General features: G+C 45.7%; 1 protein-coding gene across 3 annotated transcripts in view; it reads left to right on the top strand.

The window, feature by feature from the left end:
* Nucleotides 1–15765, top strand: part of Camk1d (calcium/calmodulin dependent protein kinase ID) — a 399640-nt gene that overhangs the window by 145292 nt on the left and 238583 nt on the right. For all 3 annotated transcript variants that reach the window (XM_032884303.1, XM_032884302.1, XM_032884304.1), the window contains exon 2: nt 8021–8152. In XM_032884303.1, the coding sequence (XP_032740194.1) occupies nt 8021–8152 (132 nt within the window). The remainder of the gene's footprint in view (nt 1–8020; nt 8153–15765) is intronic.

The following is a 15765-nucleotide window of genomic DNA, read 5'->3' as shown; positions in this document are numbered from 1 at the left end:
ATATGTGTGTATGTGTGCATATGTGTATGTATGTGTGTGCATGTATGTTTGTGTGTATGTGTATGTACATGTGCATGTTTATGTGAGTACGTGCGCATGTGTATGTATGTGTATGTGTGTGTATGTGTGCATATGTATATGTGAGTATATGAGTGTGCATGTATGTTTGTGTGTATGTGTGTGTACATGTGTATGATTATGTATGTGTGTATGTGTCTGTATATATGTGTGTATGTGAATGTGTATGAGTGTATGTGTACATATGTCTGTGTGTATATGTATGTATGTGTATATATGTGCATATATATATGAATGTGTGTGCATGAGTGTGTATGTGTGTGCATGTGTGTGCATGAGTTTGTATGTGTGTGTATGATATAAATGTGAATATTTTTTAACTTATATCTTTGGGATAATTCAATGGTATAGATCTACTTAGTTATTTTAAATAGGTATGTAGTATTCTATTATATATGTGTGTGTATTTTTGCTTGTTTTTTTCAGACAGTTTTGTTAAGTAGTTCAGGCTGACCTAGAACTCACTTTGTAGCCAGGTTGACTTGGAACTTGCTGTGTAGCCCAGAGATTCATGGTCCTCCTCCTGCCTCAGCTTCCTGAGCTCTGAGGTTACAGGCGTGTGCCACCATGCCATCTCCATTGTATTTTTCGGATTGCTCAAGATCCTCCTAATTCTTTGCTATTTCTAAATTGCTTTTTTAAAAAGCAGAATGTTGGCCCTATTTTCTTTGGATAGGTGTAGCTGGTTGTTCCATTAACCGTCACTGAGATTAAGGAGTTGGTTTTTGTGGAGAACTTAGAGAATTAGGACGACACTGGTGTTTGATCATCATGGAGCCTGAGAACGTTGCTTCGACCTCTTGCTCAGACATTGCTCTAAGCAACAATGAAAGTCGGCCTTAAGGACTGGTGCAATAAGACTGGTGGTGCAGGGCCATAATCCCAGCTGCTAGGAAGGCTGAGGAAGGAGGACCCCAAGTTCAAGGGCTGCCTTGGCTGTGGAGAGAGTTCAAGGATAGCTTGGACAACTTAATGAGATCCTATCTCAAATATTAAAAATAAAACTGAGGCTTGTACATAGTTTAGCTTGTTGATAGAGTGTTCCCCTAGCATGGGTAAGCCTTGGACTCGATTCCTAGTGCTGTTAACAACAACAACAACATCAACAACAATAATATCAAGAATGACAATAAAGATACCGTGTGATGGCAGCGATGCCCATTGGCCCTTCTAAAGAAGCTGCCCATTATTACTGAGACAACACTGGCTCTTGGCAGGTGTCAGAGAGATTAGTACCTATCACGTCTGTGTCCTCATCATGTCCGAGGGAGAAGTGAAGGCCCTTTGAAGGGCCACCTCTAGGGAAAGTTGCCTTTATAATGACCTCAGCATTTACAAACGGCCATGAGCAGTCCCATCAAGGTGTTGTAGAAAGTATTCCAGGAATTCCTGCTTCATCTAATCCATCCCCCAGTACCCGTCGCCAGATAGTTCCATATAACAAGTAGCCATCTAGGTGCTTTATGGGTCTGTAAATGACGTGAGCCTTCTACGCTGTGGCCTTGGGAGACTTCTGGTCCCAGCAGGGCCAAACCAATTTAGACTTCCCAGAATCCTCAGCAGTGGTGTGGTGAGAAATAAATAATTGCCAACTCCATTTGGGTCCCTGTCACCCTCTGACAAGTGACATAGGAGCCACAGAGCTAACGTGGGAGAGCTTGTGAGAGAATCAAGGGGGAAGAGTTGTGCCGTTAAATGGAGCGTGCTCTGAGGACAGCAGCACGCATTCTCTTGGAATTTATTTGTCTGCTCTGTCTGGATCAGTGACTCTATTAACAGTAAAGATTTACTGCCACGGAAAGGCCTTTAGAAACCAAAGATGTCAGAGTCAATGAGGGTGCCAGTCATTTGATGCTTTCTCCCGTTTCAAGGTTTGTCACAATTGAGACCTGCTTCAGCGGCTTGAGACACAGAAATGTACCGAGTGAGAACGGATCTGGGCAACAACCAGGCTAATCGGGCGAGCATTAAGACTACCTCTTCATGGCTCTTGAAGATTTCATGGAGATTTTCTTGTCATTGTGGAATCTACCAGTTCCAGAGGAAGATGGGATTGGGGGTCCCCCCACCCTCCCAGTTAAAGAGAATAGGAATTAGAGGCTTGGCTCAGTTGGTGAAATGCTTTCTGTTCAAGCACGAGGACTTGAGTTTGGATCTGTAGTGTCCTGTAGAAAGCAAGGCTCAGCAGTGCATACCATGGTCCCCCAGTCCCATCACAGTGGAAGGGGGAGGAAGGCAGGTAGAGCTCTGACTAAAGCCCGCTGGGCAACAGTTCTAGCAAAATTGGCGAGACCCATGTTCAATGGGAAAGCTTGCCTTGAAAAGCAAGGAGTAATGTGACCCGAGGAAGACACCTGAGCTTGACCTCTGGCCTCTGCACCCATGTGCACACACATGTAAAAGTATTCACATGCACATGTGTCTCTGTATGCACATAATTCTCTCTCTCTCTCTCTCTCTCTCTCTCTCTCTCTCTCTCTCTCACACACACACACACACACACACACACACACACACACACACACACACTTCTATTCTAGTTAAGAGCTTCCTTATTAAGACCCTGACCCAAGTTAGTGAGAATGGGCATTGCAGATTTTTTTCCCTTAGGAAAAAGAATTTTAATTCTTCTAGCTTAAACATTCATGTACTCTGACATATAGCCTACTATGTAATTACCACGTGGAGGGTTTTGTAAGATACACCTCAGTGAATACAAGCTTCATCTAAATTGTACACCAGTCTTCATTCAGCGCTCACATTAGTTCTGGGAGGATGGGAAACCGAGACCGTTTTGATGTGCTCATGTGGCAGAATTTGGTTTCTATGCTGGGTGTGTTTGGGGTCTTTCGGCTCAGTGTGCTGAGTCAGCTCTACAACGGCACACATGGCACGTGACAATGGAAGAGCTAGCATTTATCAGATCGCTTGGTTTCTGCCAGGGGAGTTGCTGAGACACTGAGAATTCCAGCTGTTGTTAAGATCTAGGCCCTTACACTGTTGGGGTTCACATGGAAGTGGGTCCATCCCCCATTTTATGATTTGACTCTGTTCTGAGGCAATAGCTCTAAACGGTGCCTGTCTAGTTCCTAGATTGTCTCAAGCCAACTATCACCAACTCTATATTCTTTTCCTGTATTTTAAAAATACATATTCTCCCGGCCCTCTACCAGGGACAACAGTGTGCTTGGTGGAAAAAAGTTATTTTGATTGATGGCGAGAGGCCCGGGGTAACGTTGGGAGGCCCAGTTGCAGGCTGTGATGACGGTGGCTGGAAGCGATGCCGTTAATAAAGTTAATAACACGATCAATCTGATTCATACGGAGAACAACTAAAAAGCACAGAAAGCCAATGAGCCAATAATAGCTGGCTCTCAGCTAATAGGGCCAGCCATCCCTGCATCTGATTATTCGTGGTCTAATTCGGGATGGATATAATTTTACCAAATGGCTGGTTTAGCGTACTGTCATGAATCAAAAAGGTAGCTCCCGATCCTTTCTGAAAGTCATTTTATCTCTCCGCCCCCTCTCTTTGTGTGTGTGTGTGTGTGTGTGTGTGTGTGTGTGGTGTGTGTGTATGTGTTTGCGTTTGCTTGTTTGTGTGTGATACATATGTGAAGGTCACAGAGAGGAGAACCCAAGGGGATTGATTCTTTCCCTCTACCATGTGGGTTTCAGGAGTTGACCTCAGACTGTCTGTAGAGGAGCCATCTTGCTGGCTCTCACTTTCTTCTTAAGAAACAGTCTTGCTCTGTTCCCTCAGCTGTCCTCGAAGCTCTTAGGTTCAAACCACCATCTAGCCTCAGTTTCCTGAAGAGCTGGAACTACAGGTGTGCATTACCATGCATACCCTCTGCTCCAAGGGTAACAGTCGGTAGTAGGTCGGTGATTTAGGAAGCACACCCAGGATTTACTTGCACTGAATTCTGGTGTCAATAGAAGACACAGATCTGGATTAGGATACTCTGAATGGCTGTGTCTTCTCACAGCTGGGGCAGTACATGGTAACCACGGTCCGCAAACCTTTAAGGCCAGGTAGAAACCTAGGAGTCCTCCGGGTGTGTGGCGTTTTCTGATGTATGCTGGAAGATGAGGTGTTTCTAGAGCCCAGGCCACTTGCCTCCCATTGGTCACCTGGATGTTGGATCACTGTACTCCTCGTGGCTTGGATGTCCATGGTGGACTAGGTGCAGCCATCTAAAGTAGGATCCTGTTCCTGAGCCCTACTGAAGCAGCACAAGAGGGCCTGTTGTAGAGCCCTCGTTTATGAAGTTAAAAGCTTAAGCAGTGGTTCAAAACCCTTTACTTTCACGACGTTTGCCTCGAGTCTTGAAACTCTTGCTCTCCAAAGTCGGTACCTGACTCAGAATCAGAGCAGGCAGCCTCCAGGTGACAATTTGATTTTCTTTGGCAGAACAGCAGGGAAGGAGGGGTCGGCTTCTGCAGTTTGTGCAGTTTCTTTCTAGATGGAGAGGATCCCTTCCCACCTGAAGAATAACTTGTCTGACCTTTCTGGTCACTTGTCATAGACATTTAGTAATTTCAGGGAGGATGTGGTTTTGTTTTTGTTTTTTTTTGTTTTTGAGTAATGTCTCCCTTTTATAATTCAAATACATATTTTTTGTTGGTTTTCTTTTTGTTTTGTGTTTTCTTTGTCACAGTTTGGAAACGTCATTTTTCAGAGTACTGGAATTTTCCTTGCTCCTACTGGTCATTTATGTCTGTATAATAGCCCACCTTCTCTTTTCCCGTGACTTTTGTCACCCTGAGGGGGGAACACATCATAAACTCACATCTAATATTTTCTCCCAGATGTGGGCACATGTGTCCATCCCAGTGTCCCTTGAGTGGAGGTGAAGGACGCAGTCAGGTTGTAGGGATGAGGGCTTGTCTCGTCCTTCCATGGTATCACAGGCTGCTGTCAGTTGGACATAGATGTCTAGGACCATGCTGTGCCACCCACACATATTGGATCACATATTGCTTATATTCACAAACTGCCAGGTACAAACGGGCAGGACTCTTCACCCCCACTCTCCTTCCTTGGCATTTCGTTTCTTGGGCTGTGCAAAGGCCCACTAGGCTCACGTATCTCATGCTACCCCAGATGTGCTGCGTAATTACATTGAAAGTGGATGAATGTTTCATTCATCAGTTTTGCTTTTGATATTTTTAATTAGCTTCCTTCAAAATCTCTCTCTCTCTCTCTCTCTCTCTCTCTCTCTCTCTCTCTCTCTCTCTCTGTGTGTGTGTGTGAACAATAACAACTTATGCTAACCTTTCAGCCTCTAAGTTCAGAAAGCATCCCCTTTGGAAAGCTGAAGGAAGATAAATTTATTCACGTTGTGTGGGGAAATGAGAAAGTGTGCTTTTGGGGCTGGAGCTTAGGGAGTGAGGGCTGTTCCTTTAGGGACACTGTTCCTTCTGCACTGTCAGCTCCAGGGACAGAGGTGGCTCTCCTAGCAGGAAGCAGCACCCCTGCAGTGTACTGAGGAAGACCTCAGAGCCAGTGGAGGAATGGCTTAGTTAGCAAAGTGCTTAGGGACCTGAGTACATGGGGAAAAAATAGGTGTGGGGGCATAGACTTGTATCCCAGTGTTGGGAGGCAGAGATGGGTGGTCCTCTGGGCTCACTGGCCAACTAGTAGAGCCCACAGGGCCCTTTCCAGGCTAATGGAGAGACCCTGTCTCTAAACGCTTGGAGGATGGCACCCGAGGAACGAAAATGGAAGTTGTCCCTTGGCCTACACACACAGGAATGTGTACTCACAGGCTCATGGACACGTGCACATAGAAAGACATACAGACAGACAAGCATGCACACAGGCACACACAGGCAGACAGACACATATAAACACACACAGAGGAATGTGTGCCCACAGGCTTATGGATACTTGCACACAGAAAGACACACAGACACAAACACAGACACACACACGTATACTCACACGCTTGCACACGCAGACACACAGAGACACAGACAGACATACACACATATAGAGACAGAGACACACAGACACAGACACACACAGTCACTCATACACACACACAGAGGCACACACACAGACCCACAGAGACACACAGAGACATACACATACAGACACACACACACATACAGATACACACATACACAGACAGACAGACATACACACAGACACACACATTGGCACACACACACATATATAGACAGACACAGATACTGACACACACACACACAGACATATACTCACACACTTGCACACACAGACACACAGAGACACAGACAGACACACACATATAGAAACAGAGACACACAGACACTCATACACACACAGACACACACAGACATACACACACACACATACAGATACACACATACACAGACAGACATACACACAGACACACACATAGGCACACACAGATATATAGACATACACAGACACTGACACACACACACACACAGACACACAGAGAGAGAGAGAGAGAGAGAGAGAGAGAGAGAGAGAGAGAGAGAGAGAGAGAGAGAGAGAAAGAGAGAGAGAGAGTAAAAGCTCAGAGGATTGAGGAGCATGCTTGGTCTCCTCTAACCTGCCTCTGTGCTGTGCTCAGTGCTTGTTGTCCTGGTCTCTTAGAGACGTGGACAGTAACTTCTTGTGCACTGTATCTCCAGAGTTGCCCAAGGACTCGATGCGGTCCACACCATCTGGTACCCTGCAGTTTTCCTATCATTTCTCTCTTCTTTTGGGAGGTCGTGTGTGTAAGGTGTATCACCTTTCCCCTGCTCTCTATGTGGAGCTATGCTAGTGAGTAGCTCATGCAGACATTCTCTTGTACTTTTTATTGCGCCAGAACTGACATACCATAAACCTTATCATGTTAACCGCTTCGGGCGTGGGGTTCTATGGCCTTAGCTGTTAGACACTGTTGTGTAATCACCACCATCTGCTTCTGGTTCCTTTCCATTTCCCGCCCTCTGCTCCGTTTAAACAGCCACTCCCTATTGTCCCTTCTTCCACACCTTTCTGTGTTACCTTTCTGTGACTGGTGTCTTTCTCCAGCATGTCATCAAGGCTCATCTGCATTGGACCATGTCCCAGAGTCTCTGAAGGGATGACTGATGCTCCGTCATCGACACGGGATGCACGTGTCCATATTCATCCATCACTCGATTTCTCTCTTAAATCTCATAACTGTTATACGGATTATGGCAAAAAAAAAATCCTCTCTCTTCGTGTATGTGTACTATACCTATGATATGTGTGGTCATGTATAGTGTAATGTCTAAATGTGCATGAGAAGTCTTGAGGTTGATGTCAGGAGTCCTCTTGGTCTGCTCTCTGTCTTATGGAAACAAGGTCTCTCTCATCTAGAAGATAGGGTTTCTCTCTTGGCTAGTCCGCCCCACCAGCAGCTCCAGGGACCCTTCCACTTGTCTCCCTGCTCCACGTCAGCACCTCATGAGGTGCCTCCTCACACTTTAATTACATCCTCACCTATCTGCAAGCTTTAGTTCAGTGTTTGGGAGGTAGTCCGGAAAACTCTTTGAGTGAGAGGGTCTATAGACAAATGGGGAATTTTAGTATCTGTAACTTTCTGGTCTACATGGACTTGCTAGTGGGTACCATTTTTTTCTCTCGTCAGGGAAACTCTTTAGGGAAGATTTTTGTTGCGTACCAAGGGACCCTAACTCAACCGTGCTATATAGCAGGGTGACAAGAGACATTTCAAAATGGCCTCCGATGTCTCTATGGGCCTGTGTTGACATCCGCCATCTCTTTGCACTGGAGCACACTTTGTCCATATGTTTCCTTCTTCTAAGGACAATTGGAGGTAGACGCAAAGTGACATGATCACTGTGGTCACACTCCTTGTTCCTGTGCTGGGGACAGAGGGGTCTTTGTGCAATCAGAGCCTCTCACCCTAACCTCACCCTAACCCTTCTTTCTCTCCCTCTCTGTCCACAGTGGGGCCTTTTCTGAAGTTGTGTTAGCTGAAGAGAAAGCAACTGGGAAGCTCTTTGCAGTGAAGTGCATCCCGAAGAAGGCGCTGAAGGGCAAAGAGAGTAGCATCGAGAATGAGATTGCTGTGCTTAGAAAGTAAGTACCAGAGAGAAGTCTCTCCTCCCCATCTTCCCTCAGCATCTTCTGGAGGAAGGATGAGGCCTGCAACGAGGCTGCCTTCCCAGGGGTCAGAGAAGCAGAAAGGGATGCACCCTGCCTATGACAGCCGGTACTCACACAGCACTTGGAAAGTGTTTTCCTCTAGCTCTGGTGTCTTAGAACAGCTAGCAATCGTTGGGGTGAGTCCTTTCCAAAGAGCATGGTTGCAGGCTGAGTCGAGTTCAAACTGAGCCCCCATCATTCACCATAGCTGAGTGATGCGGGCTGGTTCCTGAGCCCCTAGTCTCCCTTATGAAGCAGCGCTCAGACCATTTGGCAGCACGATGTGTGGAGAATTAGTGAGATAGTGTTTTCTGAGCATGTGTGAAGTGCTTACTGTGGGCCACTTTATGGTAGTTCCTGCTGTGTCTGCTACAAATGCTAGAACATTGTTATTATTGTGAGGGGTAGTGCTTTGTTTTTTTTATCAGGGCTCAAAGCTGGAAACCCCATATGTATAATTCATGTGTGATGGAGCTCAGAATCTCAATTTCTCCAGTGCTGTTTCTACACTTTTTGACCCCACTTCCTTTCTCTGCCACCCACATAGCACTGGGAGCCCAGGAGTTTCCAAAGGACTTCACTTATTCATGGATTTTTCCCCCCATTTTCTATGTGTAATAGAAATGAAAACACCCCCCTTCAGTACAGTGTGCCACCCACAGCCATTCTGATGTGCCCTGGTCCTCCCCCACAACCCCAACACACACAGATGTTCCTCTAAGATTTGTCCTCCCCTAGTGTCAGGATTCAATCTTGACACCACATCTTAGGAAATTTGAGAGACCAAACCTTATATGGCACCTGTTTTTGTATGTTTGGCACCTAACTGGAAAATTTCTGAGTTGCTATTAATAAAAGATATTCAAAATGCCCTTGAAATTTTTGGGGTTTGGAATCAGGACATAGCAAGAAACCCAATACAAATAAAGCATGTGGAATGGGAACAAGCCTTTTAGGGGCCAGAAAGAAAATACCACCTACCGCACATCCTTCCCACCTAATCTTTCACTCCATTTCTTCTGGGACCTTTAGTGACATGGAGCAATGATTTGCCACCAGCCATCTAACCCAGCACCTCTGAGGTGGCCAGAACAGTCTGTCCTGTTCTGACCTTAGGCAATTCAGAGAAGAACAGAGGCTTATACTGGTACATCAGAACAAATGAGCCTCCATGGCTCTTGAGGTGGGGATTTGTTTTTACTCATTTGTTGAGTTGGTGTCCATGGTCTCTGGGGTGTCTGTGGGAATCTACGGAGTTTTAGGCCATCCCGAGGAGGATTTCAGGAAATAGTTCTGTGGAAGAGAGTCTGGGAAAATGAAGCAAGAGTATCTGCATCAGGCAGCAAAACACTATGTTAATGAAACATTTATTGAAATGGCCTTTTTCTTTTTTCCAATATGAAATCAATGTTTGAGGAAGAAGTTTGTCACTGGTGACGTGAAGTTGGAGATGTATTGCAGACAGCTGACATTTTAGATGCAACTCTCCTTCCAAAGGTTCCACTTTGGGCCCAGAGGTTGTCTGGGTTTAGAAATAAAGGAGCCCAGGAGGCCCATAGGTAGTGTTGGAGTTATTCTCCATCCTCATGGACCGTGAGCACAAGTAGAGATTGTATAAGTTTGTTGTGTGAATAAAGGCGTAAACTCTGGTTTAATCAGTTTCTCCACCCAGTACCTCACTAACGATTACCTAGACAGGGTATTTAAACCAGGGAGGACTATGGATTTGGAATAACCTCTTTCGATATCGGCCCACTATCAGTTAGAATGCCTGGAGGCATGGACTCTTCTCTGGAGAGTAAAGAACAAAGACGCGATTTCTCAAGAGATAAGAGGTGGTTTATCTCCTAGGCTGCTTTATTTCGCTAATCTTTTGCAAATGATTTACAGGTAGGCTGAGAGGCACTTCATACCATAAACAGCAGAAGGAGAAGCGTATAGGCTCTAAAGAACATAGGTTGGAACCATGTATAGAAGGCTGCCATGGTGATGTTCATATATTGAAGAACTATCCATCAAGTTCTCAGCATTCATCATATCTTAGAGTTTCTATTGCTATGATGAGACACCAGGACCAAAAGCAGGTTGAGGAGGAAAATGTTTATTTTGCTTATATGTCTACATTGTAGTTCATCACTGAAGGAAGCCAGGGCAGAAATTCAAATAGGGCAGGAACCTGGAGGTAGAAACTGATGCAGAGACCATGGTGGGGTCCTGCTTCCTGGCTTGCTCAACCAACCCAGGACCACTGGCCCAGGGAAGATACCGACCACTCACAAAGGGTTGAGGCCACCTCCATCAATCATTAGTTAAGAAAGTGCCCTGTAGCCAGATCTTGTCCAGTCATCTTCTCAACTGAGGTTCCTTCTTTTCAGGGACCTCTAGCCTGTGTCAAGTTGACATCAAACTAGCCAGCACACTCCAGGAAGTATCACTATTAGACATGGAGTAGTTCTTGATACCTGAGATTTGCTGTTAATCAATAGGATAAAGTTGTAGATGCTTTAATAACAGTATGTCCAGGAGATCCAGGGATGGTATTGAGCACAGGTTACATGGAGGAGGGGCAGCCACATAAGTATATTTTTTTTTTCAAGACAAAAAGACAGATGGACAGTCCAACCAGTAGGAGTAACACAAGCAGAAGCTAGGAGACAAGGACTGGATATATAGTCTTGTGGTAGATGGGCTTGATTTTCCACATTGGAAAAAGAGGAAGAAGAAGAGTTGAGAGATGAGAGAGAAGGATGGGTGTGGGAAGATATTAGGAGGTGACGAGGCTGTTATTCTGGGGAGCTGGCTCCTTTGATGGGGCTTTGAGGAGAGGCAAAGGGATTCTTTTCTGAAGAATTTTGAAGAAAAGTAGAGAAGCCTGTTCTAAACTTTGCTCTGGACCTTGGGCTCCATGCAGTAGATATGAGGAGTGATAAGGGTTATCAAAAAAAGGCAATATGATAAGGATTTATCATGAGCTGTATTAAGGCAGAACTGATTGGAGAGAGCAGGAACCTCATGAGGGCATGAGGTGAGTCATATGGATAAATGAAGAAGGAATGTTGACTCTATGGAAGAGATGGCTATGGATGAGGACATTAATACAGAACTGACTCCAAGAGGTCAAGATTTGGAAGAGGCAGAGAGGCGTTGAGGGACAGATAGGAGGTGATGGTAATGCTATGGTTTCTGATGGGGTAGTTGGGTAACTAACCACCTGTTTAACTGAGATGATGATCCAGAAAGGTAAAGGATGGGTTCTGACTTGGACATGGTGGATTGGAGGTCTTGGGGATGTCCAAGTAGAGTTGAAGGATTGACTTTCCAGGGCTGGACCTGACCATGATCTAGGCTTTGGTAGGTAGTAAACATTTCTGAGACATGTACTAAAATACATCTTGGGGAGGGTCATGGAGAGATGGCTCAGTGCTTACAAGCACCAGCGCTCTCTTTGAGAGGACATGCTTGATTCTCTGCACTCACATGGTGGCTGACAACCCTCTGTGATTCCAGTTCTACGGGGAATCCAACTTCTGGTCTCTGTGGGTATTAGGTAAGCAAGTGGTGCACATACATACGAGCAGGTAAAAGACCTACATGCCTAAGGTAAAGCAATAACATTTAAATATTGGAGAATCCATTAATGTGCTCTCTCCTGGGGAAGGCTGTCCCCTGCTCTCAGTACTAAGTAGCCAGTGGCTCCTTGTGTAGGATTGAGCTTCCTGGGCTTTCTCCTGTTCTCATCAGCAGGTCTACAGTAGTCCTTGTTCAGCTCATGTTACTGCCGTCATGTTGGAGAGACTTTATGGTGTAGCTTCTGATGTTTCCAGGAGACACACCCTTTCATTAAACTCTCCGGCCCTGTGGCTCTCATCGCCGTTCCAACCCCTCTTTTGCAGTGTTCCCTGAACCTTGGGTACCAGAGTTGTATGGTAGACATACTCCTCGGGACTAGGCTCCACAATTCTGCATTTTGGTTGCTTATGGTTTCCCATAATGGTCCTCCATCTGTTGCAAAGAGAAGTTCCCTTGATGAGGCATGAAGACCTAAGAACAAATACTTAGAAGCCAGTTAGAGATTATGCTGCTTTAGTGAAGTGGTGGTTGTAGGGTGCCCTCTCAAGACCCATGAGTTCACGAGCCCTGGAGAGTCGATTAGGCTTCGGGTACCAGGCATTGTTTCCCTTTGTTGGAGTGAGCCTTGAGTCCATTTAGAGAGCTGTTGGTTACCACCAAGGTATGCATGCCACTATTACATCCTTAGATTTACTGTGCCATGGTGGTCATTGTTGTGGTCTGTAAGCACCATAGGTGTCATCGTATGTGTTACATTTGAATAGAACTGTTGGTTGCTTCCCTGAAAACACACATACAAGAAACATTAGACAGACTGAGTGGGTTGTACCTATATATTTAGGAGAGTGTGTGTGTGTGTGTGTGTGTGTGTGTGTGTGTATACACATGTGCGTATGTGCATGTATGCATGTGTGTGTAATAACAATTAATGAAAAATGAGACTGTGAACTTGAAAAAGAGCAAGAGGGTATATGGGGGGCTTGGAGAGAGGAAAAGAAAGGGAAAAAGGATGTAATTTCATTTTAATCTAAAAAAGTAATGGAAATATCAAAAGGAAATAAAGGTAACTTTGTTTCAGCTACAGAAAAGAAAACAAATTTTGGTGCAATTTAGCAGTCGTTCTAGGTAGGGTCAAGATGGTCCATTCATATCCCCTGGCTGTTTGTGGCTCTCATTACAGAGTTTCATACTAATGTGCCCATTTAAGGGGCCGCCTGTCCTCCTACATGCTAAGTTTATTGTAGGGTGAGAGATTTATTTATTTCATTGGATAAAAGTAATACGACTAATACATCCTAGTGGATGTCTTTGCACTTGCTCTGAAAATAGTCCTAAAATGGATTTCCAACTTGATAAGTAGATATTAAATCGACTTCAGAGCGGGGAAGAAAAAAGAAGGCCGATAAGCATCATGGGTTGTTGCTATGCAGCAGAGAGAGCTGCCTGCCTGACTTGGGGTTCAGTGGGCTGGACTTACATGATTCATCCTGAGCCCTTACAGACGGAATGGTTAGCTGTGACCCGCAAGCACGCTATTTTATGCAGCATGGAATATAACACCACCCGCATCCCTCACCTTGGTTGGATTATGCTTTATGATTTCTGGGTTATTATTTACCTCCCATCTGATATCATAGCCTTATCTCCAGAGTTTTGCAGGGGTGGGGGGAGAAGACAAATGCATTTACATTCTGCAGTGAGAGGAGAGATAAAGAAAGAAGGAGATGCATACAGGAAAGCAAGCAGCAGGAAAAGCGAAAGGGATGTGTGGAGGGACTTGGGGAAACTGAGGCTCGGGTCGCTTAAATATGAAGCTATGTTAAGGAAACATTGAAGTGGTCCATTTTCCAACATGGAGTCTATGCCTAGGAAAGAAGTCGGCCACTGGTGAAATGAAGTTGTAGATGTGTTCCAGACATTTGACATTTTAGATGGAATTCTGGCTGGGTCCAGAGCCCATCCGGATGGATGAAACTTGGCACCAGGACTGAGCGTGCCATTCCGATGGTTACCTTGCAGGCTGCAGAGATTTTCTTTGGGAAGGGGCCCGGGGAAGAACTGCTTTGCGACTGGCTTATCAGCACCTTGACAGTACCCTGGGGAAGTATGTGGGTGGTGATGGTTCCTGGTGTTTACTCTGTTGCACTGGTTCTCACCCCTGGCCGTCCATTGACATTAGCTGGATAGGTTTTAAGAACACGCTGATGGAGGCTGGAGAGAAAGGATTCAGCCTTACCAGTGCTGATGACTCTTGCAGAGGTCCCAACATTCATGTTGCCAACTCACGAATGCCCATAAATCCAGCTCCGGGAGAGCCGATACCTCTGACCTCCATGACACCCACATTCCCTCATGCCTCTACCCATACACATGCTTGTACACACACTCACACATTATTTAAAATAATAACTCTTTTTCAAAAGAGAATGCACCGATGCCTATCCTGATCTAATAGAGTTAGAATTGGATGTTATGATGCGTGTTACAAAGTCAGAGACGGGGCTGGGGAGATGGTAAGCAAGTGCTTGTCAGAGAAGTATGAGGGGCTTAAGCCGTCGCATCCATTCTCACACACCGCAGCCCCCAACCTGTGTGTGTGTGTGTGTGTGTGTGTGTGTGTGTGTGTGTGTGTGTGTGTGTGTTAAACTAGATGCTGCATTGTATACCTGAAAACCCAGCACTGGGGAACTGGGGGGTCAGAGATAGGAGGATTCCTAGAGGTTGCTAACCACAACAATCGAAGAAGGTATCACACATCGACCTATCCTTACTCAATACACAAGCATGGAAGAGAGGGGGGGGGGAGGAGAGAGGGAGGGAGGGAACAAGGGAGGGAGGGAGAGACATAGAAACAGAGAGAGTTAGTTCCCCTGGACTGTACAGTCCATGTGAGCCCTTCCCTTTAATATTTCATGGCTCCAATGCCTTCCCAACTCTGACCTCAGGTGTCTGCTTTCTGAAACTATGAAGTTTCCATATCTAGCCCCGAACTTAGAGACACGATGCTGACAATGGGGGCAATGAGTAGGGGTAGCCCAGGGAGTCTGGGAGGCCAGAAATATGGAGAGATGGGTGCTCGTTGGAGAGGTGAGGGCAAGGAGGCATTTCCACTAACTGCAAGTCCTCTCTGGCTTTGTAGACAATATTAGTTAAGATCTCTAGAGAAAGGGCCATCGGGTTGTGTAGATATATGGAGAGATGTGTTGGGAGTCATTGGCTCATGCAGTGCTGGAGAAGTTTACCTGTTTTCCATAACCTGGAGCTGCAGGGCAATTCAGCCCACACCCAAAGCTCTGTGAGTCAGAGGAGCTATGGTTTAACTGTTAGTCCAAGTTTGACCAGGAATGTCAATGTCCCCGGTGTGCCCATTTGTTCCGTTGTAGCTATCAAGGGATAGAGTGGTGCCTACCACTTTGGTAAGTGTGATTTTCCAGAAACACAAACATGCATGCACGCACACAGCTATCAAGGGATAGAATGGTGTCTACCATTTTGGTGAGTGTAATTTTCCAGAAACGCAGAGAAGGGAGGGAGGGGGAGAAGGAGGGAGAGGGAGAGAGAGCTGTCAAGGAATAGAGTAGTGCCCACCATTTTGGTGACTGTGATCTTCCAGAAACGCACACACACACACACACACACACACACACACACGCACATGCATGCACACATACACACATGCATGCACACATACACACATGCATGCACACACACGCACACGTACATATACGCACATGCACGCACATACATGCACATGCACGCATGCACACACACACATGCACACGCACGTGCACACGCACACTTCTAAACACTGCCTCACCAGCTGTTCAGGCATCTCTTAGCATAGTCAAATGGACATGTTAGGACGTAATACCCAGAACATGTGGACAGCAACTCCATCAACCAATATGTGCCGTACTCTAGAAGAGGAATGAGAGGCGGAGCTGATGCTCCCCCAGCAACAGAGTGAGCTCGTCACT

The sequence above is a fragment of the Rattus rattus genome, chromosome 14, assembly GCF_011064425.1.
Source record: "Rattus rattus isolate New Zealand chromosome 14, Rrattus_CSIRO_v1, whole genome shotgun sequence".
NCBI lineage: Eukaryota > Metazoa > Chordata > Mammalia > Rodentia > Muridae > Rattus > Rattus rattus.
The sequence above is the reverse complement of the archived record's forward strand: the minus strand, read 5'-3'. Positions and strand labels throughout refer to the sequence as shown.